This window comes from Notolabrus celidotus, chromosome 3, assembly GCF_009762535.1.
Source record: "Notolabrus celidotus isolate fNotCel1 chromosome 3, fNotCel1.pri, whole genome shotgun sequence".
Classification (NCBI taxonomy): Eukaryota; Metazoa; Chordata; class Actinopteri; order Labriformes; family Labridae; genus Notolabrus; species Notolabrus celidotus.
The window spans coordinates 12691581-12713219 of record NC_048274.1 but is presented as its reverse complement, the minus strand read 5'-3'; the positions used below and the strand labels follow the sequence as shown (position 1 = coordinate 12713219).

The 21639-nt window shown below is 39.5% G+C and overlaps 2 protein-coding genes across 2 annotated transcripts in view; one reads left to right on the top strand and one right to left on the bottom strand.

Moving 5' to 3' along the window:
* Nucleotides 1-572: 572 nt before the first annotated feature.
* Nucleotides 573-10497, bottom strand: ctr9 (CTR9 homolog, Paf1/RNA polymerase II complex component). The gene is made up of 23 exons (XM_034680117.1): nt 10319-10497; nt 8331-8429; nt 7979-8218; nt 7772-7889; nt 7603-7692; nt 5707-5963; nt 5503-5610; nt 5166-5402; nt 4807-5025; nt 4532-4715; nt 4346-4434; nt 4067-4252; nt 3803-3890; nt 3555-3703; nt 3357-3473; nt 2917-3062; nt 2704-2775; nt 2273-2408; nt 2007-2159; nt 1766-1920; nt 1588-1687; nt 1397-1509; nt 573-1309 (listed from the first exon to the last, which is right to left on the bottom strand). Exons 1-23 carry the CDS (start codon nt 10361-10363, stop codon nt 916-918), a joined length of 3495 nt encoding a protein of 1164 aa, XP_034536008.1. The 5' UTR covers nt 10364-10497; the 3' UTR covers nt 573-915.
* An 844-nt stretch (nt 10498-11341) lies between these two features.
* The window catches only part of mrvi1 (murine retrovirus integration site 1 homolog), a 38263-nt gene continuing 27965 nt past the window's right edge, over nt 11342-21639 (top strand). Inside the window, exons 1-18 of the mRNA XM_034680116.1 lie at nt 11342-11451; nt 11877-11934; nt 12032-12151; nt 12241-12421; nt 13051-13109; nt 13192-13252; nt 13340-13498; nt 13892-14009; nt 14085-14135; nt 14232-14309; nt 14400-14456; nt 14536-14595; nt 14940-14995; nt 15717-15810; nt 15908-16030; nt 16121-16206; nt 16477-17185; nt 18604-18799. Coding sequence (XP_034536007.1) covers nt 11916-11934; nt 12032-12151; nt 12241-12421; nt 13051-13109; nt 13192-13252; nt 13340-13498; nt 13892-14009; nt 14085-14135; nt 14232-14309; nt 14400-14456; nt 14536-14595; nt 14940-14995; nt 15717-15810; nt 15908-16030; nt 16121-16206; nt 16477-17185; nt 18604-18799 — 2227 coding nt within the window. The 5' untranslated portion in view covers nt 11342-11451; nt 11877-11915. The remainder of the gene's footprint in view (nt 11452-11876; nt 11935-12031; nt 12152-12240; nt 12422-13050; nt 13110-13191; nt 13253-13339; nt 13499-13891; nt 14010-14084; nt 14136-14231; nt 14310-14399; nt 14457-14535; nt 14596-14939; nt 14996-15716; nt 15811-15907; nt 16031-16120; nt 16207-16476; nt 17186-18603; nt 18800-21639) is intronic.

Below are 21639 nucleotides of genomic sequence, written 5' to 3'. Positions count from 1 at the left end.
TGATTCGTGACCCCCAGTGTCCCTCAAAGTGATTTAATGTGGCTTCGTTTAGCTGGTCTGCAGAAAATGACCCTACTTATATGAGCATGTGGCTGTGTTTCCTTTGCCTTCATAAATTAACCTACTGGTGCTTTTGATAATTAACTGTTCACTAACTCTAAAGTTAGGAGTCATCTGGCAAAAATGAAGGCAGAAAACTCATTACATTTTCTATTTTCAAGGATTTATTTCAAGGTTAGCTTCTATTTTTATCGATACTTGTTTTACTATAATGGGTTTAATGTACTATTTTAGATAACTTAAAAAAAACAAACATTCTGGAAGTTATCTCATGACCTCCATTTGTGTCTCACGACCCCCACTTTGGGAACCCCTGACTTGGATCACAGGAATCATCTGCACTGTTTCTTATCTTGTTCATTCTGTCAAACTAAGTTTCACAATGTTGTTCTTTTTTAACTCATCCTTGTAACGGACCTTGTGTGTTTTGAAAGGCGCGTATAAATAAAAGTGTTTTATTAGTAGTAGTATTTTCTACTGCCTCAGTGTTAGTTTAATAAAAAAAAAAAACATGCCGTTCTTTATCTCTTTTTATTTGACATCATGTTGACACATCTTTCCATTTCCAGGTCAGTGTCGTGTCTGACCTTCTGAGATAAAAAAGAAAAAAAAGATGTTCTCACCTTTTTATCAGAATTGAAAGTATCTCATCCGTCTTTAAATCATTTTAAACAAAGCACAGCATCTGTGAAAAGACATCTCTGGTAAGACGTGAGACTACACTTCTCTAGGCTAATTCAAAGAGATCATACGGACAGAAATCCCTGCTTGTAATAGAAAACAATAAAAAGATGTAGATGTGGAGATTTTCTCAACATGACATGGGACAAGTCTCTGAGGGGGAGGAGTTAAGATTTAATCGCTGTCATCATTGTTTGATGCCTCTGGTTCAGAGCCGCTCTGGCGGCGCGGGGAGCCCTCGTTGTCCGACCCCGCGTCAGATGCTGGCTCTGATCCTCGGTCTGACCGCGCTGCCGGAGAACCAGGTCGGGACCCGTCATCTGACCCCGAACGACTCCTCTTGCTCTCGTTGTCCGACTGCTCCGAGTCGGACTGCCGCTGCGGCCTCCTCTTCTTCACTGGACGGTCACTGCCGGATTCGTCATCCTCTGAGCCCGCAGAGCGACGAGGGCTGCCTGCCTCGCTGCCGGACGGATTCCTTCTTCCTGCATCTGAGTCGCTGTCCGAGGCGATGCGCTTCCTGTGAGCGCCATCGTTGTCAGATCCTGAACCGCTGTCTCTTTGTTGTCTGTGTGGGAGAAAATCACTCATCAGGTGTCTGCTGATTTTACTCAACACTTTTTTTGCACACATTCTCTTGAACGCATGTTTTTACCTGTCTTCAGCTATTTTCAGTCCATCCTCATCAGAAGAGGAGTCCGAAGAAGAGATGATGGCCTTCGATTTGATCTTTCCTTTGAGAGACGGTGGCAGGCGCTCGGGCTGAGCCTGAAATAAAAGAAAGATATTAGATTTGAAGAAACAGGGCTCTGAAATATGATTCAGAATAAACATCCATATAAGAACCTTTTCAATCCTCTTCCGTTCTTTAGGTCTACGCTGCTTCTTGGGTCGAGACCCTCCTTCCTCATCATCACTGTCATCATCTCCTCCTCCTTTAGCAGGTCTGAAATACAACACACGCTTTGAGCATCTGATGCGTCTCATTCAGTTGTCAACATAAACCACAGTACAGCAGACTCACCTCCTCCTCTTCTTGCGTGACTTCTTCTCTCCATCCTCACCCCCCTCTTCCTCTTCGCTGCCACTGCCGCCCCTCTTCTTCTTCTTCTTCCTCACTGGCAGGTCCTCATCGGAATCGTCGTTGACAAACTCATCATGGTCGCCCCCTTTCCTTCGCTTTTAGATTAAAGAGGATAATAATGTTACTTTTTTTCAGGGTAGTGATATCTGCTGATGTGTTTGAAACCAGTGCTAACACTCACACGTCCCCCTCCTCCGCCTCCCTTCTTCTTCTCTTTGGCCATCTCCTTTGCGGACTCTGTGAAGCTAAGCAGGTTCTTGGTTTTCTCCACGTACATAGCTCTCTGCTCCAGGAGCTTCTTTTGTTCCTCCACCTCTCTGGACCGCTTTTCTTCCTACACAGGTTGAAGGATGACACCAAACAGTTAATGAGAAACTCTTTGAATCATGAGATGTGATGCATGGAAGTGTGAGTATAACAGTTGTTGGATTGCACCCCCATAAGTACCTGTTCTTTCATCATCTGCTGACGCAGGAAGTCCCTCTCTTGTTCTTGTTTGGCACGGAGCTCCTTCTCCTCCTCATCCTGCTTTCTGGCTCTTGCCACATGATACTGAGCCTGACTCAGCAGGTCAGAGCATTGCCTGCAATCCCACAACACACACAAACCCCCTGTGATACAACAACCTGAGCAAACTGCTGCAAACACTGCTCCAACACAGGCTTCATGTTAAACACAGTGATCCAAGGAGAAACTGACTGAGGTACTGAAATGTTGACGTTATATTTAAAGAAGCACCCTGAGTGTGTGAAGTGAAGTTTTTTACTTTAACTAGGGATGCACTCTATGAGAAACAAGCACACAATTTAAATACCAACAAAGCAAACACAAACAACAGTGTGTAAAGTTATCTGTGGAGAGAATACATTCAAACTGACCTGGCCTCAGATGCAGCAAGAGCCAGATCAAACCTCATCTTGTCTCCAGCTTTGCTGAGGTAGCTGAAATACCTGTGTCGCAGAAGAAGGCAGAAGAAGAGGAGGAGGAGGAGGAGGAGGAGGGGTAGAGATGGAATTTAAATTGCAGGATTAGTCACAGGATAGCAGGATACATTAGACAGTGAGATGGAGGAATAAATAAAGAAGCTCTACCTGTGAGCCAGTTCAAGCTCTTTGACAGCGCTGAGCACGGCCTTCAGGTTGCTCTTCTCATCTTTCAGTACGAGGGTGGCCAGTCTCTGAAGCACCAGAGCCACGTTGAACATCAGCACCGTGTCGCTGGGGGCCACATGACGGGCCTTTTGGGAAGATGTCAGAAAGACAGTTATACCCCAGTCATTGACCGATTAGAATAAAAGCCTTGGGGGTGCTGTGGGCAAAGTGGTCTAAACAAGCGCCTCTTATATAGAGGCTATAGCCCTTTTAAGTTTTTTAATTCGACTCCTAGCTTCGACTGTTTGCTGATTGCCTTCCCCCACTCTCTGCTCCCCACATTTCCTGTCTCTCTCCAGCTTTCCTATTCAATGAAGGCGGAAATGCCCCAAAACATAACTGAAAAATAAAAATAAAATAAAAGCCTTGAACTGTGTTACCTTCAGCAGCATCTGCTTGCAGTCCTGCAGTTTCCCACACTTGAAGAGCGCCCTCGCAAGGTACAGCAGCACCTCCGTGTTCTGATATTTGTAAAACTTCTTCAGGCAGTTCTCATACTGAGGAGCAGAATAAACACTCAAATTAAAAACAATAAAACAGATAAGATTTCTAATGAAGACCACAAGCGAGGCTCTTACCATCTGCACAGCGCTGATGTACTGCTTCTGCTCCACGTAGATGTGAGCCAGGTTCAACCAGACGTCACTGATGTCTGCTGTGGCCTCTCTCACCTGAGCAAACACGTCTCGAGCCTCTCTGTAGTAGCCCTTATGGGCCAGGACGGCACCTGGAGACAAATGATTCATGTTTAATAATTCATAAAAGATTCAGGAGTTCATGAAGATGACAATAACACTAATAAAATTTGAGATAAAGTTCAGCTGACCGATGCCATTGGCAGCGTAGAGGTTCTTGGCGTCATTTCGCAGGACTTGTTTGTAGATCGCCAGGGCTCGATCCTGGTGTCTTTTTTCCTGTCAAGGCAAAAACACCCTCATTTAATTTAGGGATCTACCTTTCCTGTTCACATATAAGCAGAATAACTAGAGAAAAAAGTCCCAAACTACACATCTTAGTTTATCTTAGGCATTAGATTTCGACCAAAGGTTTATTCTTTTCAGAATAAAATACATCGATCATTTGTCTGCACCTTTTCCCGGTCTCTGGTTGGCTGGTGCAGAGTCTGCAGCCACACGTTCCCCAGAGCCAGCATGGAGTATGTGTCGTTCTGTGTGGACGGCTGCTTCAGAATACGCTCAAACTTTTTCTGCCCTGGACCCCACTCTTGCTTGGCCAAGTGAAGGTTTCCAATCAGGGACCAGGCATCCGGGTGATCCTGCACCGAACAGAACAAACAACAGAGAGTTAAACACGAGGTATGTAATGTTGTACGTAATTAAAATAAAAATGATAATAAAAGAATAAGCACCTGATTGATCTGCAGGGCTTCTTTGAACCAATCAGAAGCTTCATAGAAGTTTCCTTTGTCACGAGCCATCGCTCCAAGGCGCAAATAACCTGTAGGAAAGAAAAGAAATCAGGCGCTTGATCCATGGAACAACCCCTTCTCCTTCCTCCTCTCATTTTTTGTTATTGTTTAATGCTGCACGCTTACAGTCCACATAGTTAGGATGCTCTCTCAGGATGTTCTTGTACAGCTTCTCAGCTTCGTGAAATTCATTCATGGCTTCGTACAGGCGGGCCAGATTGTAGGAGGTGGTGACAGAGATGGCGTTGTAGTAATGCTCGTCGTGTTCTCCTTCAGCCTTGGCTCGGTCCAGAGATGCAAGAAAGTATTTCTGTGTGGAAAACAAGATTTGACCCATCACTGAAATAAATCTGTTAGTGTTTAATCATTACAAAAAAGAGCTGTACTGCAAAGCCGGCTACCTTCGCTTCTCCGAGGTTGCCCAGTCTGAAGTGAAGAGCTCCGAGGTTGTTGAGGATCTCAGGGGGGACGTCCGCCTGCACCTTCTCCTGCAGGATGCGGGTGGCTGTGCCGTAAGCAGAAAGCGCACCTTGAATGTCAGTCTGCTCTAGGATTTGAGCCAACTCGATCCAGGCCTCCACGTCATCTGGATACTGCTCTGTCACCTTCTTCAAGTGACCCTAGAGAACAAAGACAGCACATCTCTAAATATCAAACATATGATCGTTTGGCGCTCAAATCAAGCTAATCAAGAGTAGTCGGACAAGCAAATATGCCATATGTTAAACCTGTGATAACATGATCTGTATAGAGCACATACTTTGGCGATGTCTCTCTTCTCTTGATCGTCAGACGTCGCATACAGAGACCCGAGAATTTTCATAGTCTCGTAGTTGTTCGGGTAAGCCTTTAAAACTTTTTCAAAGCATTGTGCCGCGTTCTCCTTGTCTCTTCGATACACATACATCTGTCCCAGGCCAAAGAAGGGCAACACAAAGGTGGACGAGGCAAACTGAGTGGCCTGGTAGTAATACTGAAATGCTTGGTCATAGTCCTCCTGAAAAATAAGAAACAACAACAAGATATTAGTAAAGCTTCAGTCATAAGAGGATGAAAAAAAACACAGTGCACACGCTCAGGATCAGTGAGGATCTTACCTGCACATGAAATGAGCGGGCTAGTTGGTAGCAGCTCTCAGCCTGCATGGCCTCAACCTCTGTGTTGTGGAAAGCGTGGAGAGCCAGATGCTGCACTTTACTGTAGTCCTGAACAAGCAAACAGAGAACACACATGAGTGAATACCATCAAGATCAGACTCTGGTTTTGGAGCTGCGTCAGTATTTCAGTGACGGCCACGTTACCTTTTTGAAGAAGAAGTGGTTGGCGAGGTGGTTGAGCACCATGGGGTTGCTGGGGTCGATGGTGTACGCCCGCGACAACAGCTGCACTCCGTTCTTGATGGAGTCCGCCTCCTTGTTGTTGAGCTCTAAAACAGCCAAACCAACGAGAGCTCCAACACACTTTGAGTTCAGCTCCAGGGCTCGACCGAAAGCCAGACGAGCCTTCTCCAGTTTGTTGAGTTTGACGAAACAGTGACCCATACCCAACCTCACCTCGGCTGGATTGAGACACGAGAAGGAGAAGGAGAGAGAGAGAAAACGGTGATCAATAACCTTTCATAATCTGTTTTTGTATTAAGAAATAAAATGAACAGAAGCGTGGGATGAAGCTGACCTGATACATAAGACAATAACTACCTATCTTACTGATCACCTGGCTGTGTTAATGTGTTAAATAAAACCCCTGAACTATAGTGATTTATTCTGAGAAGCAAAGGTGACACCAGGGACAACCTGATCACACACTTCATATCAAATCAATTCACATAAAAGGACCTGTTTGTTGAAACTGGCAAAAACATAAGATTCCTGTTGCATCCTAAATCAGTCGGCTAAACATCATGACAGAGATTTTAATATTGACCCTGTGCTGCAATCCAAGAAACGATAGCAGAGCTGGTAAATACATCTTTAATGTGCTGATCACTACAAAGTAACTTCAACAATGAGGAGCAGAGATAATATCAACAGTCACTTTCACCTCGTCTGACTTTACCTTCAGTGGAAATATTCAACTTCATGTCATTTATAACAAATTAGTAAACTGATGTTTCAACTTAACCGTGAATTGAAATATCTACAGACATATCTGTATATCCATATTAATTTATTTATTTAATACTAACTATAATACATTGTACTGGACAATAACACAGTATACTGTAAGGCATTTTCCTGGTACACATAATATGTAGCTCAATTTGCACTATACCACATCTATCTCTGTTTTTAATGATAAATTCTCCCGTCTGTTATAATCACACCATGTCACTGTGTCAACCTGTCACTTCTGCATCTCATGTCCTTACTGCCTGTTTAATTATAAATATTTATGCAACATTTGTATATACCTCTTATTTTTATTTTAACTTTTTTTTTTTCCTGTACTCTACTTTTTCTACCCTAATTTTTCTTGTACTACTCTTTGCTACTATGTCTGTGTTCCTGCAACAAAGGGATTAATAAAGTATTTTCTTATCTCACCTTAAATGTTCTGTTTTAATGTTTATTTTCTCTCACAAGTCGGCTGATAAGAATCTGTTGCCATTGCACCGCTACCAAACATGAAATCAGAGGGATAAGCAACATAACGTACAGTGAGCATGTAGTTAGAATCCCTTCAGGGTGAGACTAGACCTCTCTGCATCACATCAGGGTCCTTCTCAGCCTATCAGGACTCATATTTGCATAACCACCTGCTCACTTTACATTATCCCTTACATGAGATATATTTAGATGGTAGCATCAATGTTGGTAGACATAAAAAAAAATAACTAAAGAGCCATAAGTGCTTTTTAAGTTGCAATTATGTACATATGTTTATCTATTTGTCCATCAACAGAAAATGCATCAGTCTCTGTTAACTGAAATTTAAAAAACCATACAATTGACAGCTATTAAAAAAGTAATAATTGATGAATCAAATTTCAGATCGGTCTAATTTGAGGTATCTTTGTCCACTTATTGTTTTTGTTTACAACAAAACAACTATTTGCAGATGTATCATAACAAAATGTATGTAACTAAGATATTGGTACCTTGTATTGATCGGGCCAAAGTAAGAACACTACATGCAAACAATGTCTCTGTAGTCAATGGAAACACAGGCCTCTGTTCTGAGGATGATAACATGTTTACCTGGGCAGCCTGGGTTTGTCCGGAGAGCCTTTTTGTAATATGCCAGAGCTCCTCTGTAATCCTTCTTATTGAAGGAGATACAAGCTTTGCCTGTTGAATAAGAACAATGTCATTAGTTCAGTAACTAATTTACAGCAGTACATATATGTCATCTCTATCTTTCTCTTGCCAAGTAAAGCAGGGATGTTGTTGGTGGACTGGTTCAGGACAAAGTGGAACTGAGCGTCAGCCTGGTCCATTTTGTCTCCTTCCAGCAGACAGAAGCAGGCTCTCCCCAACAGATGGTTCTAAGAAGGTAAAGGGTATGAAACAGTTATTCCACATGGAGTCATAAAAGGAGCCGAATCACTCAGGCTGTCTCAGACTTTGTTTTTACCTGATCATACATGATGATCTTGTCTGCCATGGTGTAGAGCAGCGTGGCCTGCGTGATGAGCTCTTTCTTGGCATCTTTGTTTTTTTCTTTGCGTGCTTGCTGGACATAGTAAGCTGCCAATGTGTCCAGACACGTCATCTGGTCCTTCTCATGGTCTCTGTAGTCGAGGTTTCCATCGATACGAGCTGCCTCCAGAAGCTTGACGAAGTCTTCTGTTTTGCCTTGCTTGTAGTACTCCAACTGAAAAAGACAACAAGTGCAAACATGAAGTTTAATCTCTTCAGTGTAATTCATCAATAGAACATTACGGAAGTAGATATAACCACCGTCTGTTGAAACTCAATTAACTCACCGCCAAAGCTATCCATATGTGTAGCTGTGTGTGTTCCTGCTTCAGGATACTGATGACCTCGTCTCCTTCGGGCAGCTGGTCAAAGTCAAGCTCAATAACCTGCAAGGTAAATTCATTCAAGCTGTCAATAGACACCAAAACGCCACAGAACTCATTCTGACTGTATCTTGGTAGAGTGTGATGGATGTACGTCGGGTGATTTCACTATGGATTAGGTGAAATAATTTAAATTGATAAACCATCGAGACAAGAACGCAAACATACCTTTAGTATCTATCTCTGTAATTACCCTAGTTACTATAGAACATGTTGCAAATCGATATCTACCAATGCTTTTTGTTATTATTAGATTTATACATGATTTTCCTTTTCATATATTAACATACTTTATGGCATGACTGCTTTACCTCTGTCAGGGTATTTTATCCCATAACATTTCTTCTATTGGTTTCACATAAAATACAGCAATTACGTTTTATCATCTTGATCTAGTATTTTTTTATGCATGTAATTATTATTTTTGGTAATTTTTTGGTATTACTATAAAGTCCAATTTATCACAGTTGCAGCCCCATCTTTTTAAGGGTAACTTATACATTTGTTCTAATGTTATTATTGAATTCATACATGATTCTTTCTATTACATACATTACATACTTATTTACATTACTGCTATACCTCAAGATGGCATTCCTGTCTGGGTGTTTTATTACATTAACAGTTCTTCTATTGGTTTCACAAAAAAATAATCCATTGAAATTTGATCATCTTGATCTAGTATTTTTTATGCGTGTGATTTAATAAAAATATTCATATAAAATAATAAATAAAATATTTGGGGTATTTTTTCATTACTTTAAATTCAAATGTAGCACAGTTGCAGCCCCAGCTTTTTAATGGTAGCAAATTGTATTTTTTTAATGTTATTATTGAATTCATACATGATTTTTTTCCTTAACGCACATTAAGACACTTTATTTACATTACTGCTTTTTCTCAAGATGGCATTCCTGTCTGGGTGTTTCTTGCATGTACACATCTTCTATTGGTTTCACAAAAAAATAACCCATTTCAGTTTTATCATCTCATTTTAGTATTATCAATTTTATTTCATGTCACATGTCTGAGCCCCTGTTTGATTCTATCTGTTTTGTCTTGTTGATACAATTAAAAAGTTACTAATTAAATATTAAAAAAAAATAGTTTGATCATCTTGATCTAGTATTTTTAAGCGTGATTTAATAAAAATACGTATATAATAATAAATACAATATTTTAGGTATTTTTTAAATTGCACATACACATGTATCACAGTTGCAAACCCATCTACATGTGCTTTTAGAGGCATAAGAGCTGTTAAATTGCATGTGTGATACAATGAGTGCTGTTTCTTAATCTGCCCACACACTGTATCATGAATGGTATTCTAAATATTAGAAACATCTATAGCTGTATACAGTCTATGATCTTTAGGCAAACAGGGACAGAAAAAATAACAACTGAGTGTACATAAATATCACAATAACCAGATCAGCCACTTTAATAAGAAGTAAGATCCAGATGTTTGATTACTTTTGATGCCTTCCTCAGTTTAATGAAATATAAAACGATGTAGTTAAAAGTTGTAAAATGTGCTTGTTTAGCTCAGATTGATACAGATATGATCAAATAGAAAATATATCTGGACTTCTGAACAGAGTATCGGTGAACATCACAACAAATGACTTCCTAACTTACACTAAAGCCTGTTTACATATTACTGCACACAGTTATAATGTGTCTGTAGTTTACATGGTTACGTATCCTGCTCCAAATACTGCCTGCATGTAGGTTTGGGGGTTACCCTTCACACGTATGACTTACTCGACATTAAATGAACCCCTCATATGATCAGAACATTAGCTCATGCTAGCTAGTAGCACAGCGCGCTTCGCTTAGATAATTCAAATCCCAGAATAATTTAAGATTACAAGACAGAAGAGTTTTACCTCATCCGTGTCCCGTAAAGGGATCTCAATAGAGCCCCGAGACATCCTGAGGGAAGGAAAAATCCACCTGAAGTTAGATTAACGTTAATCAAAGATCTCTTCCCGTTGTCTGGTGGTAGCTACGACATGCGTCCGGTAGGAAACAAACACACATAGAGTGTGTCACTGGAAAACGGATCCGGTCAGATAGAGAACCAAAAGAGCGTTCCGCATGAAGGTAAAGTGAAGACACTATCGAGTGAAAACCTGACGGTAAACCATGGGTAAAACCTAAAACTAGCACAAAAAGCATTTAAGAATTTTCTCTACAATATTCATTCTCTACTAAATGATCTAGAGCTACTTTAAGTAGAGTTTCACAAAGCCTTTTATGGTTTGGGGCCACGATTGACACTTAACTAAAGGAAAAAGAGGCCTTTTGTGTCTTAGAAGTATTATGTCTTAAAAGTAGCCTACTTCTATACCTTTCTTTGTACAGATAGTATTTTTTATTTTTTTTATTTTATTATTATTATTATTTTATTTGTATTTAGAATTTTTAAGGTTAGTTTTTAGGTTTCTATATTGTCCTTACTGTCTTGTTGTGTCCTTACTGTCTTGTTGTTAAGTACCAGTGTTCCATTCACCACATCACAATTCCTTGTGTGTGCGAGCTCACTTGGCAATAAAGATTTCTTGATTGATTGATTGATTCTTTAAATCCTGTGTATCAGCAGCCATGTATTTAAATGGATTAATGATATTTTTCCACATTGATTGCAAAGAGAGTTTAAACTATACACTTTCTATAAGTTTTGCATGGAGTCTGCCAGACTGCGCACTTGATCTGTGGATTTGAATTGAAATCTTTCAGGTGGATCCATGTCTCAGACCTCTGTAGGGCAGCATTTGAGCTGCATAGGGGTGAGGTGGGTGGTGAGGTAGTGAAGGACGGGGGAGGAGGGGTGAGTGAGGGGGCGCTTTGGGGACGTCAGCTGGTTTTGATGTGAAGCAGTAAAAACAAGCACAGGGGAAAAGACTTCTTATACCACCATCACAGTGAATGAAGAGGAAGATCAGATGAACAAAAAGGAAAATGAAGCTCCTGATGTAGCCTAAGGTTTCACTGACCAAGAGCTGACCAAGTCTGAGAAGTAAGAATTTATTTTTATCACTTGTTCATCTTTTTAAAAATAGAAAGTGATTGTGATCAAGCTGTATGAGATCGAAATCATTAGATATTTGTAGCATTGTGTAATTGAACATTGTCGCAAGTTGTTATTTGTGGATACTGAATTTATTATTTTTAAAAGATGCTTGATGTGACTTACATTTGGTGTAGAAATTCTGTGCTCTTTTAAAAAAATTAGGATTGTTTTTACAGTTTTTGTAGCCCTCTAATTACATTCTACAACAACAAAAAAATAACATAAGGAGTCAGATCAGAGAGAAGTCTTCTAAAATTAAACTTCATCTCATAATTTTGTATTGATTTCAATTCATTCTGTGTTCCCTCTGTCAGTTTTGCTCTTATTTTTCAGAAACAAAAGGTAAATGTTTGTGCTGTTTATTAAAATAGCAGGTCATGTAGCAGGAAGGTTCAGGGGAAACAAGCACAATGTCTAACAGCAATGATGGTAAGCAACAAAACAAGTGTTTAACATATATACAGTGTATAAACTTGTGTTACATTTACTATGAATGTCCAATAATTGCCCATCTGTGCACCTTTAGGCTGGGACTCACCAAGCTGCGGGACGAGAGAGGTGCTTCAGGACAATACAGACACAAGTGGATTCTCTGAACATGAACTCCTCGACATCATGTATAACACATGTAACACCTCCAACACAGGTACACAGGCTTATGTTGGTTTCAACACAATGCATTAACATCATCGAGTGACCTTTGCATCATCGCTCCTGCGCCTCTCTCGTCTTCAGGTGAGGTGTTGGCTTCCACCATTATTCAGTACCTGCAGACCATGACGCATCAGAGTCCAGAGCAGGACAGACTGGCTTCCCTGCGACGTCTGCTGGACCCTGACTGTAAAGACCCTCATGTGAGCAGAGAGACGTTTCATGCCACCATGAGGGACTGGATCGCACAGTGCAGCCAGGACAGGTGAAACTCAGCAACCTCACTCTGAACTTCAAGTCTTGATCAGAGGACAACTTTTCCTTCATTGTGTTTAATTATGAGCTTTAAAAACTACATTTCAAACATGCCATGACCTTCAAGTAATTACAGATGGTTATAGATTAATCAACCAACAGTATATGTAATTATTAATATGAGGTCCAGCTTGATAACATTTAAGTTGTTTAAATAGGAATGCATCTTTAGAATTAATAAAACAACATTTTTATGATTCATATAACGTCCTGAACAGTGAACCCTTTGCAGATTGAAGAACATCCTGCTATGTATCTGTGTTTTTGCATAAGATTAATTTTGATTGGTGAACTTAAACTTGAAAAGATTTGCCTTTATACAATGCATTTCCCACTTTTACCAAAGTAAAAGATCCTAAGACCTCATCAACTTCAGGCACAAGCAAAATAGCTCATGTAGATTATTCCTTAATGGGAAAGATGGAAATACAATCTTCAAGAAACCTCTGCATATTTAAAGTGAATTATAAATCCAAAAAGCATTATATTTGATACTGGTGATATATTTCTAGTTATGTATAGGTGTACAGCTTATTATTATTTTCTGTGAGCTGTGAGATTCTCCCTCTTGTGTTTCAGTTCTGATGCAGATGGCAGTCAAGTATCTTTGCCAGACTCTTCCAAAGTTCTTGTAAACGGTACATTTTGGTTTTGTTCAGACTTCTGTTAAAAGTCTTCCTCACATCAAACTGCAACTCATAAAATCCTGTTTTCTTTCAGGGATGGATTTCTCAGCCTCTGAAACCAAAACTGCTTCCTCAGAAAGCCTTCAGTGCTCCTGGTCAGCCATTCTCTCTTTAAATCACTGTGTGTGTTTTCCTCCTACATTTTTTAATACTACTCGCTGTCTGTTTTGTTTTGGCTTCAGTGACGGGAAAGATTTATTAGGGACAGTGGCTGAGCTGAAGCACGCTCATCATAAGCTGAGCGAGCAGAACAGCAGCCTGTTGAAGACGGTGGCTCAGTGTGAGGACATTAACCTGCAGCTCACTTTGGAGATCACTGAGCTGAGAGCAAAGCTGGTCAGGTGAAGGATCAGCTGCAATCCTCTTCAACCAAAGACATTTAACAAAGCAGTTTAACACAAAACATAAGATGCATTAAAAAAGCTGAACAGACTCTAAATGATAGAAAAGTTGCAGATGGTATAAAAAAAGATGTGATTGCTCATCTCAAAGGCTTGTTTTCACCTTTTGTCTGAGTTTATTTATCTGAAAATAAGAAATTGATACAATATGTGCAGCAGTTCAGAATATACTTTATTGTTAAAACACACACAAGCACGGATGTAGGCAAACACAATTATGGATCCAACATTCTCCTGAAGTGGACTCTTGTTAAGATCTGGATCAAAACACAGTAAAGTCAGACATAAAACAGATCTATGTTCTATTTATTTATCTATCTTTGGTGTGTGTAGTTCTCAGCGATCAGCAGCTCGAGCCAGATCCATGACAGAAGAACTTGAGGAGAGCCGTCGGGCGTTCAAAGAAGCTCAGGAAAGAGCCAGCCGCACCCAAACCAGCTGCACCAAACTGGTATATCAGACGCTGAATGTAGAACTCATCAATTTCTTTATCTCAACCTTTGACATGTTCACCTTTTGTCTTTAGAGCAGTGAGGTTGAATGCCTGAAGGTTCACATCCACAGGCTAGAAGATAAGGTGTTGTAGTTATTCTCAGTTCTAATGTAAATCAATTCTTTTTTTATGGAAACCAAGATGTTCTTTTCATCTTAAAAAAAAACATTACCCCACCAGAATGAAAAGATGATCTTTGAGAGGACGTGTTCTGAAGAAAGCATCAACAAATTGAGAAAGATCAACGCTGAGTTGAGGGTGAGAACAGATGAGTGAAAGGCTCTTACGATTTGTATGTACTATATTTTGTGCTTAAATCAAGACTATAACACTTTTGAAATGTTGCAGGCTGAACTGGAGGAAACCCTGGTTACACTGACAGTGAAAGACAGAGAAATCACAAAGGTTTGTCTTTCCTTTATTAATCCAAAATATAATTAGTTGATATTTTAATTTAACTTTACCTTCAAATGTTCCCGTACAGAAAGAGATCCTCATGGATAAGATGAAAAGCTCTCATGCTGAGAATCACAACATGATCGAGGTATGTTTGATGCCGAGCAGAGACAACACTTTGAATCGGCACGATGTGTTTTATAAATTGTAATGATGTGATTCTAATTTCACATGACAGAGTAAAGTAGTGTTGATACTACTATCTTGAATCATAATAAACAGGTTCAAATGAAATGTGATAATAATGCAAGTTTGTGTGTCAAGTATTTCAACAATCAGCAGACTTAATAGCTTCATAAATACATCTCATGCTACAAAAAACTCAAAGGTTTCAAATTCTTTGATTTCTTACATTGTGGTTATATTTTATTGAGTGGCTTTGAATGGTAATTTTGAGTGTTATTTAACACTTTGACTCCTCTGGTGTTTCAGGGTTTGCAGTCAGAGCTGAACAGGCTGCAGGAACATTCACACCAAGTTCTTCTGAGGTAATTTTACTGTCAATAAAGGATACCCATGGATCCTTAATCCAATCCAGTCCAATTCATTTTAATTATATAGCACATTTTAAAAACAACAAGGTTACAAAAGTGCTGCACAACAAATACAAACAGTAGAAATAAAGAATAGTAATAATACAGTAAATTAAAAGACCAACAAAAACTCTCATGCTGCATTAAAAGCCAAGGAGTAAATGTCTTATAAAGTCTTTCATGAGATTTTTTAAAATTTATTTTTAGTCATGAGAGGTATTAGGGTTAAGATTACAGTCTGACTGAGACATGTCTGAGTAATATATCAATCTACACTGTTATGCCTTGTTCCTCAGAGCTTTGTGTAGTTAGCGTTATTCTATTTTGTTATTCTGTTTATGGATTTTCTCGTTCTCGTGACAATAAACAACATTCGCAGCCAACAGAAGAGAAGGGAAGATGAAAAAAATTAAGTTAAATTAAATGTGATGTGAAGATAAAAAATACAATACTCATGAGTTGATTTGCAAGATCTGCAAAAAAGATTTAAAATTTGGCCTATAAAGTTACATAAGCCAGGCCTGTCTTTATGTCAGTTTCTTCTGCTGTGCAAAAACAGTGTAGATTTTTCTTTGTTAGATCTACGAGGTCTCAAAAAGTCTTAAATTCTTAGCAAAGTTTTGTAGGTATTGCTAAATATTGTAAATGTTGAGCTCTGTTTCTTTTCGTCTGGCAGGTACGACAGACTCCGAATTGGGCCACAGAATCTCTACAGTCAAGATCCTCCAAACCACCGCTCTCTGCAGAGTGAGATACAGGATATGCAGCAGGTAAGAAGTGCTCACTGTCGTAACAGGTTCTCTTTCATGTTGCTGATTTTCTGTTTAATGTTGACCATGCACTCTCTGTCTTCACTGTCTGCTACAGCATCACAGAGCTCTGGACGACCTAAGCCTCCCCTCCGTGCACATGGACGATATTCAGCGCATCATCCACAGAATCAAGGCTGCAGAAATAGTTCATCTTCTGCACAACAAGTATCCCGAGAGGGTAAGGAGGCGGTAGAAAGTGTATGACATCCGTGGCATGCAGTAACATGTATATGTGTAAATCTGTCTTGTATCTTCTCTCACACTTCAGGACTCTGCTCCTGTAGAAACACAGGAGAGGCCTTTTCCTCACCGCCTGCAGCAACAGGCAAGCATCAAGCAGCAGCTTGTCAATGTGTATGTGAGTTTTTTACCTCCCTTTCTCCTCTTAAGGTAATGGACGGGATTTGTTTGATGTTACACTCTGTTCTTAGAAGCTTCCTCTAGTAAAAGTGGTGTCTGGTGGTGACAGTGAATTTACGGGCATCGCCATTACGTAACCTGTACGAGCAAAAATCTTCTGTGTTAGACCCTATCAGGGCTAAGTGCAGTTTTAGTGCCCCTCTGTAAATGCAGACATAACAGTGTGTAAAGGAGATGTTTATAAAGCTATGGTGGTGGTTTCAGTCTGCAGGACTTGGAGCTGCAAAAGTGTGTGTGGGAGGAGAAAGGAGAGAAAGCAGAGGAGCGGCAGAAGAGCTGGGAGCAAAAGGAGCAAAAGCAAAGCTCGAGTCAGGAGGCCAAGAAAGTGGCGGTGGTGAACTGGTGGAAATCCCGCAGCCTTGGAGGGGCCAAGGTCCAGTCAAAAGAACAGCAGCCATCCCAGGAGCTCTCTGAAACACAAGCCAAGCTCCAGAGGGCAGAGCAGACCATCACTGATATGAGGGAGCAGGTCCTCTGCCTGCAAACCTCTTTAAGATCTGCTCAGGAGTGTATCGCTGAAAAAAACACTATCAGGGCTCTTTGTATTGACAAGGCAACCAACACAGAAAAAGAAGAAGCAGAAAGCACTGTGGTGGAGAAGGTGAAGAAGGAACTGAGGGATGCAGCAGTGGCCACAGAGATTACAGGTGGAGCAGCCTCAGAGCAGGAGCAGACCCAGCCTCAGGTGAGCGCAGACGCCCTCCTGGCGACCCTCAGGAGGATGGAGGCAATGGTGAACAGCGCCCTGGAGACGGCCGAGCTGGTGAGAGCAAGCGAGCAGAGGGTGAGCCAGGTGAGGATGAGGATGGAGAGCATCACTCAGAAGGTGGAGAAGGCTCTGGGCAGAGCAGCCGACACTGACATGCAGATGAATGTTATGGAGGCCCGGATCACAGAACAAGCTTCAGCACAGGTTTGTATTTCTGTTAGAGCTGTAGCAACACAGATCAGGAGAAAACAATGATGTTAGAAATGAATCAGGGGGAAAACGAACATCAGATATACTACTGATATGAGTTTCCAAAACTTTACTTTACACAAGAACACCTAGAAACTAAGATCTTAGCTTATTATGTAGTCAATATTTCTGCTTAAATTCTTCATGGATATGATATATTATGACAGAGATGCTCATTACTCTGCTGTTGGAATGAAAACTGCTACAATATAATAATAATAATAATAATAATAATAATAATAATAATAATAATAATAATAATAATAATAATAATAATAATAATAATAATAATGATTTATTTGTTGAGCACTTTTCAAAAACCAGGTTAAAAAGTGTTTTACATGGGCAGCAAATTAAAACAAACAGATTATAAAAACACACAAGTTAAGATAAAGAAATAAACAACATATTTTAAAATACATAAAATAACTCTAAAGGGAATACAATTATTTTACAATATATTTCTTAAGATGGTTAAAATAAAATAAAGTCAAATAAAATTCAGATAAAATCCGGGGAGGCTCTGTGATAAATATACCATGCAGATGTTAAAGGTTCTCAGTTGAGGTTATTAACTTATTTGCACTCTGGGTGCACAGACTCAAAATTCAGTGTGTATATGCATAACATTTGAATAACATGCAGGAATAAAAATTAAGTTTTAAGAAGCACTTTTTAACTTTGGTTGAAATAACATTGCTTGTAAACTTTAAGGGGGTTTGCCATCAAAGTATTTCTCAGAATTTTATTTCTACTAATCTTTTTCTCATCTGACTTTTTCATTTGATTCATTTTAATGGCCTGAAAGAAATAAAATGTAGCTATCAATAAATGCAGAAATAACTATTTTATCATACTTTTTAGTTTACAGACTTCAGATTGTCTTTTTTTCCTGCACTCGTAATCATCTCATGTGTCTCTTGTGGAAACTGATGACCTCTTGTGGTGATTGCAGAGGCAGAGTTTCTAGTACATCCATTAGCCTGTGTGTGTGTGTGTGTGTGTGTGTGTGTGTGTGTGTGTGTGTGTGTGTGTGTGTGTGTGTGTGTGTGTGTGTGTGTGTGTGTGTGTGTGTGTGTGTGTGTTTGTGCCTTACATAATGATCATCAAAGAACTATTTGTGCAGTAATTGCTTTTTTGTGAATTAAAAGATTTTCGTTCATATTTTCAGACGTTATCCGGAGGTTTGAAAGTTTGTTTGTTTTTGTTTTTTCATGAAGCAAACCAACTAGCATCAACTTAAATTAAAAGTCGGGGTCAAGATGCCTGAAATCATAGGGATTACATTTTTTTGAAGTACATAAGTTATAAAAAGTTCCACATTCAGACACACTAAGTTAATTTGTTGCCTCTTCTGACTTCTCATACATAAGTCTCCAGGCCCCGCTCTGCAGACTGATCCTGCACCAGTCACAGAAAATATTACCAATGAGTCCCATGTGGAGCTTGAAGATGAAGACCGAGCAGAGATTCCTCCTCCTCCTCCTCCTTCTCCTCCTCCTCCTCCTACACCTCCTCCATCTCCTCCTCTCCCAGAAGTCTGTGAGCCTCCACAGCTTCCCATGAATGGTATGGTGGCTGCGGCCTCACTGTTATTGTGGTTATGGGGTACACGTGAGTCATAGATAAATTAAAGCTACTTCCTCCTCTGATGGTAATCCCTAAGGATGTCTGAAAATAGGTACAGTTGATATTTACATTGCAAACAACAGCAATTTATCTCTGAGGGAGTTCATGCTATCGATCAAAGAGGGGTGTGGGGGGGGGGGTGGGGGGGGGGGGGGGGGGGGGGGGGGGAATCAGGGGAGGTTAAAGGGGTTTTTTTTCGCACAAAAACAGGGATGGTGAAGTGTTTTTCTATAAAACTACAAATGCAAACACATTTTTAAACTTGGGCTAAATCATCATATCTGCCTATTTTACACGTATGTCTTGTTCCTAAGTGTTTTTATGTAAGTTTATATAAACACTCAGAGAAGTTCGACCTAACAAAGAACTCATTGCAGAGTTTTTAGTCACATAGCTTGAAGCAAAACAATAAAAGTGAGTAAGAGAATATTCCCTTTCATTAAAAAGTGGAGAGCCAACACATTTTTTTATGACTAGCATTAAAAAAGTAGTTCAACCTTTTGAAAAGTGCTAAACTGCTTGAATAAGATTCAAATACACTGATTAATATCACGCTCATCTATCTTTAGTGAAAGAGAAGTTGTCGACCGCTGGCTTAGTTTAGCTTAGCCTAAAGGTTGTGTCAAAATTTGAGCATCTCAAGACTTCATTAAAACAATGTGTGAGGTTTGTCTAATCCATACAAGCAAAATACAAAAAGCTCCAAAGTTGCTGTTTCAGAAAATAGACTGGTTCATCATCTGGCAATGCCACAACTTGGTGTTTTGTCATTTCAACATTTGAGATAAAAATACGGGACTGATCTAGATGCTGTGAGACAATGTTTCAGGTCCAGGTTCAGGTTACTTTATTTGTACCTGTAGGTAAACTTGTTTTGCAGCCAGTGAGATGTTAGGTCGATACAAAATTACAAGATAGACTTCAGACAGAACAATCTACTTAATGTGCAAAACATACAAAAAATATCCTAAAAACTAATCTAACACTATAAATGGTAAAATGAATAGACATGATAAAATGATAAAATGATAAAAGTGCTAAAGGTTCCATTTAAAAAGCATATCAGAAAACAGTCAACCAATGGAATCACATGAATAAATAAGACAATCTGGGCTCAAGTCATAAGATTGGAGGCTGACTGTGTGGGAAAATAAAAGCTATTGCTTGTTCAGCTCAGTAACAGCAGCAGGAACAAAGCTTTTCTTGTGACGCTGTGTCCTGCACCTTGGGACTAAAAACCGTCGTCCAGAGTGAAGAAGCTGGAAATCACTGTGCAGAGGGTGTGAGGCATTATTTAAAATAGAGGTGGCTATCCGCTGTAACTGGTTAGTGTACAGGGAAACTGTGGATGCCTGTGGCTCACCAATCAACTTGCTTGACCATTTAACTATCTGGTTTAAAGAGTTCCTTTCCTTTAGAGTGATTTGGCCAAACCATGAGACTAGGGAGAAGGACACAACAGATTCGATAAAAGCATGGTAGAACATGGTCATGATTGTTCCATCAATGTGAAAGAAAGCTAGTTTTCTCAAGCAATGCAGACGCTGGTGAGCCTTTTTGCACACTGCTGCACAGTTTGCCGCAAAGTTCAGTTTCATGTTTTACCCTCATATCGAGCTATGCTACCTGTTCCCTCCTATTTACAGTCTTTATGCTAAACTAGAGGCTAAGAGGTTGAGCAACCAGCTAATAGATTGTTTTCCTCAGCCGCGTGTTCCCTACAGATGTGATACCAGGCTCAAGCTTCTCATGTTTTGACAAGTATGGGAATGTATTAATCAAAAAGTCTGATGAAATATGACTTTACTTAAGAAGCTCAACTCAACTCAACTTTATTAATATAGCACCTTTCATACATACAAACATGTAGCCTAAAGTACTTCACAGAATAACAGAGAGACAGAAAACAACAGCAATGGTAAAATTATAAAAGGCAGGATTATAAATAAAATACTTTAAAATAAAATAAAATCAATACAGTAAAATTAATAAAATAAGTAATAGTGGAAAGAAAAGTTAAAAAATAAGGTAGCTTTAACAAGATCAGATGAATACAAGAAATAAAAAGATAAATAAATAATTAAATAAGATAGATATATGTTAAAGCAATGATTAAAATAATTATGATTCAATTAAGTAAAATAATAAAGAAAACCTCACTGATTTATTTAACTCTCTGTCAAATTGAATCTCATTCTTCATTGTGGTTTTCGGCTGAGGCTCTAGGGCAGCTATCTGCCTAAATGCTCAGAAAGGTCAAAGCAAGTCTATTTCCAAATCCTTCCTCCAATAGAAATAGTCCCTTGATGACTTAGAGGGCAACATGTTTTGTTGAACTGTTGATTTATGGCGTATAGTGAAGTTCGAAGCTTGGTAATCATAGGTTTTTGTATCTAATGAGTGACGTCAGAGTGGACAGACAGGAGTCGTCTCAACGTCTACCTGTTTTGTTTATTTTATAAACTCCTCAGTCTAAAGTTTACATTTCCCAGAGCTGTGTTAGCATGATGAGGCTTTTGCTTACCAAATGAAGCTGCATCCAAGCCTAAACAGCTGCAGCCGGGTGAGCAGTAAACATTTTATGGGGGACATTGTCGTCATAAAAGTTGAAACGTGCTCCTAGTTTGATGCTGCTGTGGCTCAAGATGTTAACGGTTCATAGTATGATCCTGTCACTGTTCATCTGAGAGAAGTTTAAATTCATTCCCAGCTAGATGTTAGTGTTACCTACAAATAACTGGACTATTTTGAACATCACATATTTCTTAACATGAATGAGA

Excerpts from the sequence above, each read along its gene's own strand:
- ctr9 (XM_034680117.1), bottom strand. The coding sequence starts at position 10,363 with ATGTCTCGGGGCTCTATTGAGATCCCTTTACGGGACACGGATGAG. Across the intron at positions 7,693-7,771 it reads CAACATCCCTGCTTTACTTG|GCAAAGCTTGTATCTCCTTC; the intron begins GCAAGAGAAAGA and ends CTTATTCAACAG. Across the intron at positions 1,688-1,765 it reads TCACGCAAGAAGAGGAGGAG|ACCTGCTAAAGGAGGAGGAG; the intron begins GTGAGTCTGCTG and ends GTTGTATTTCAG.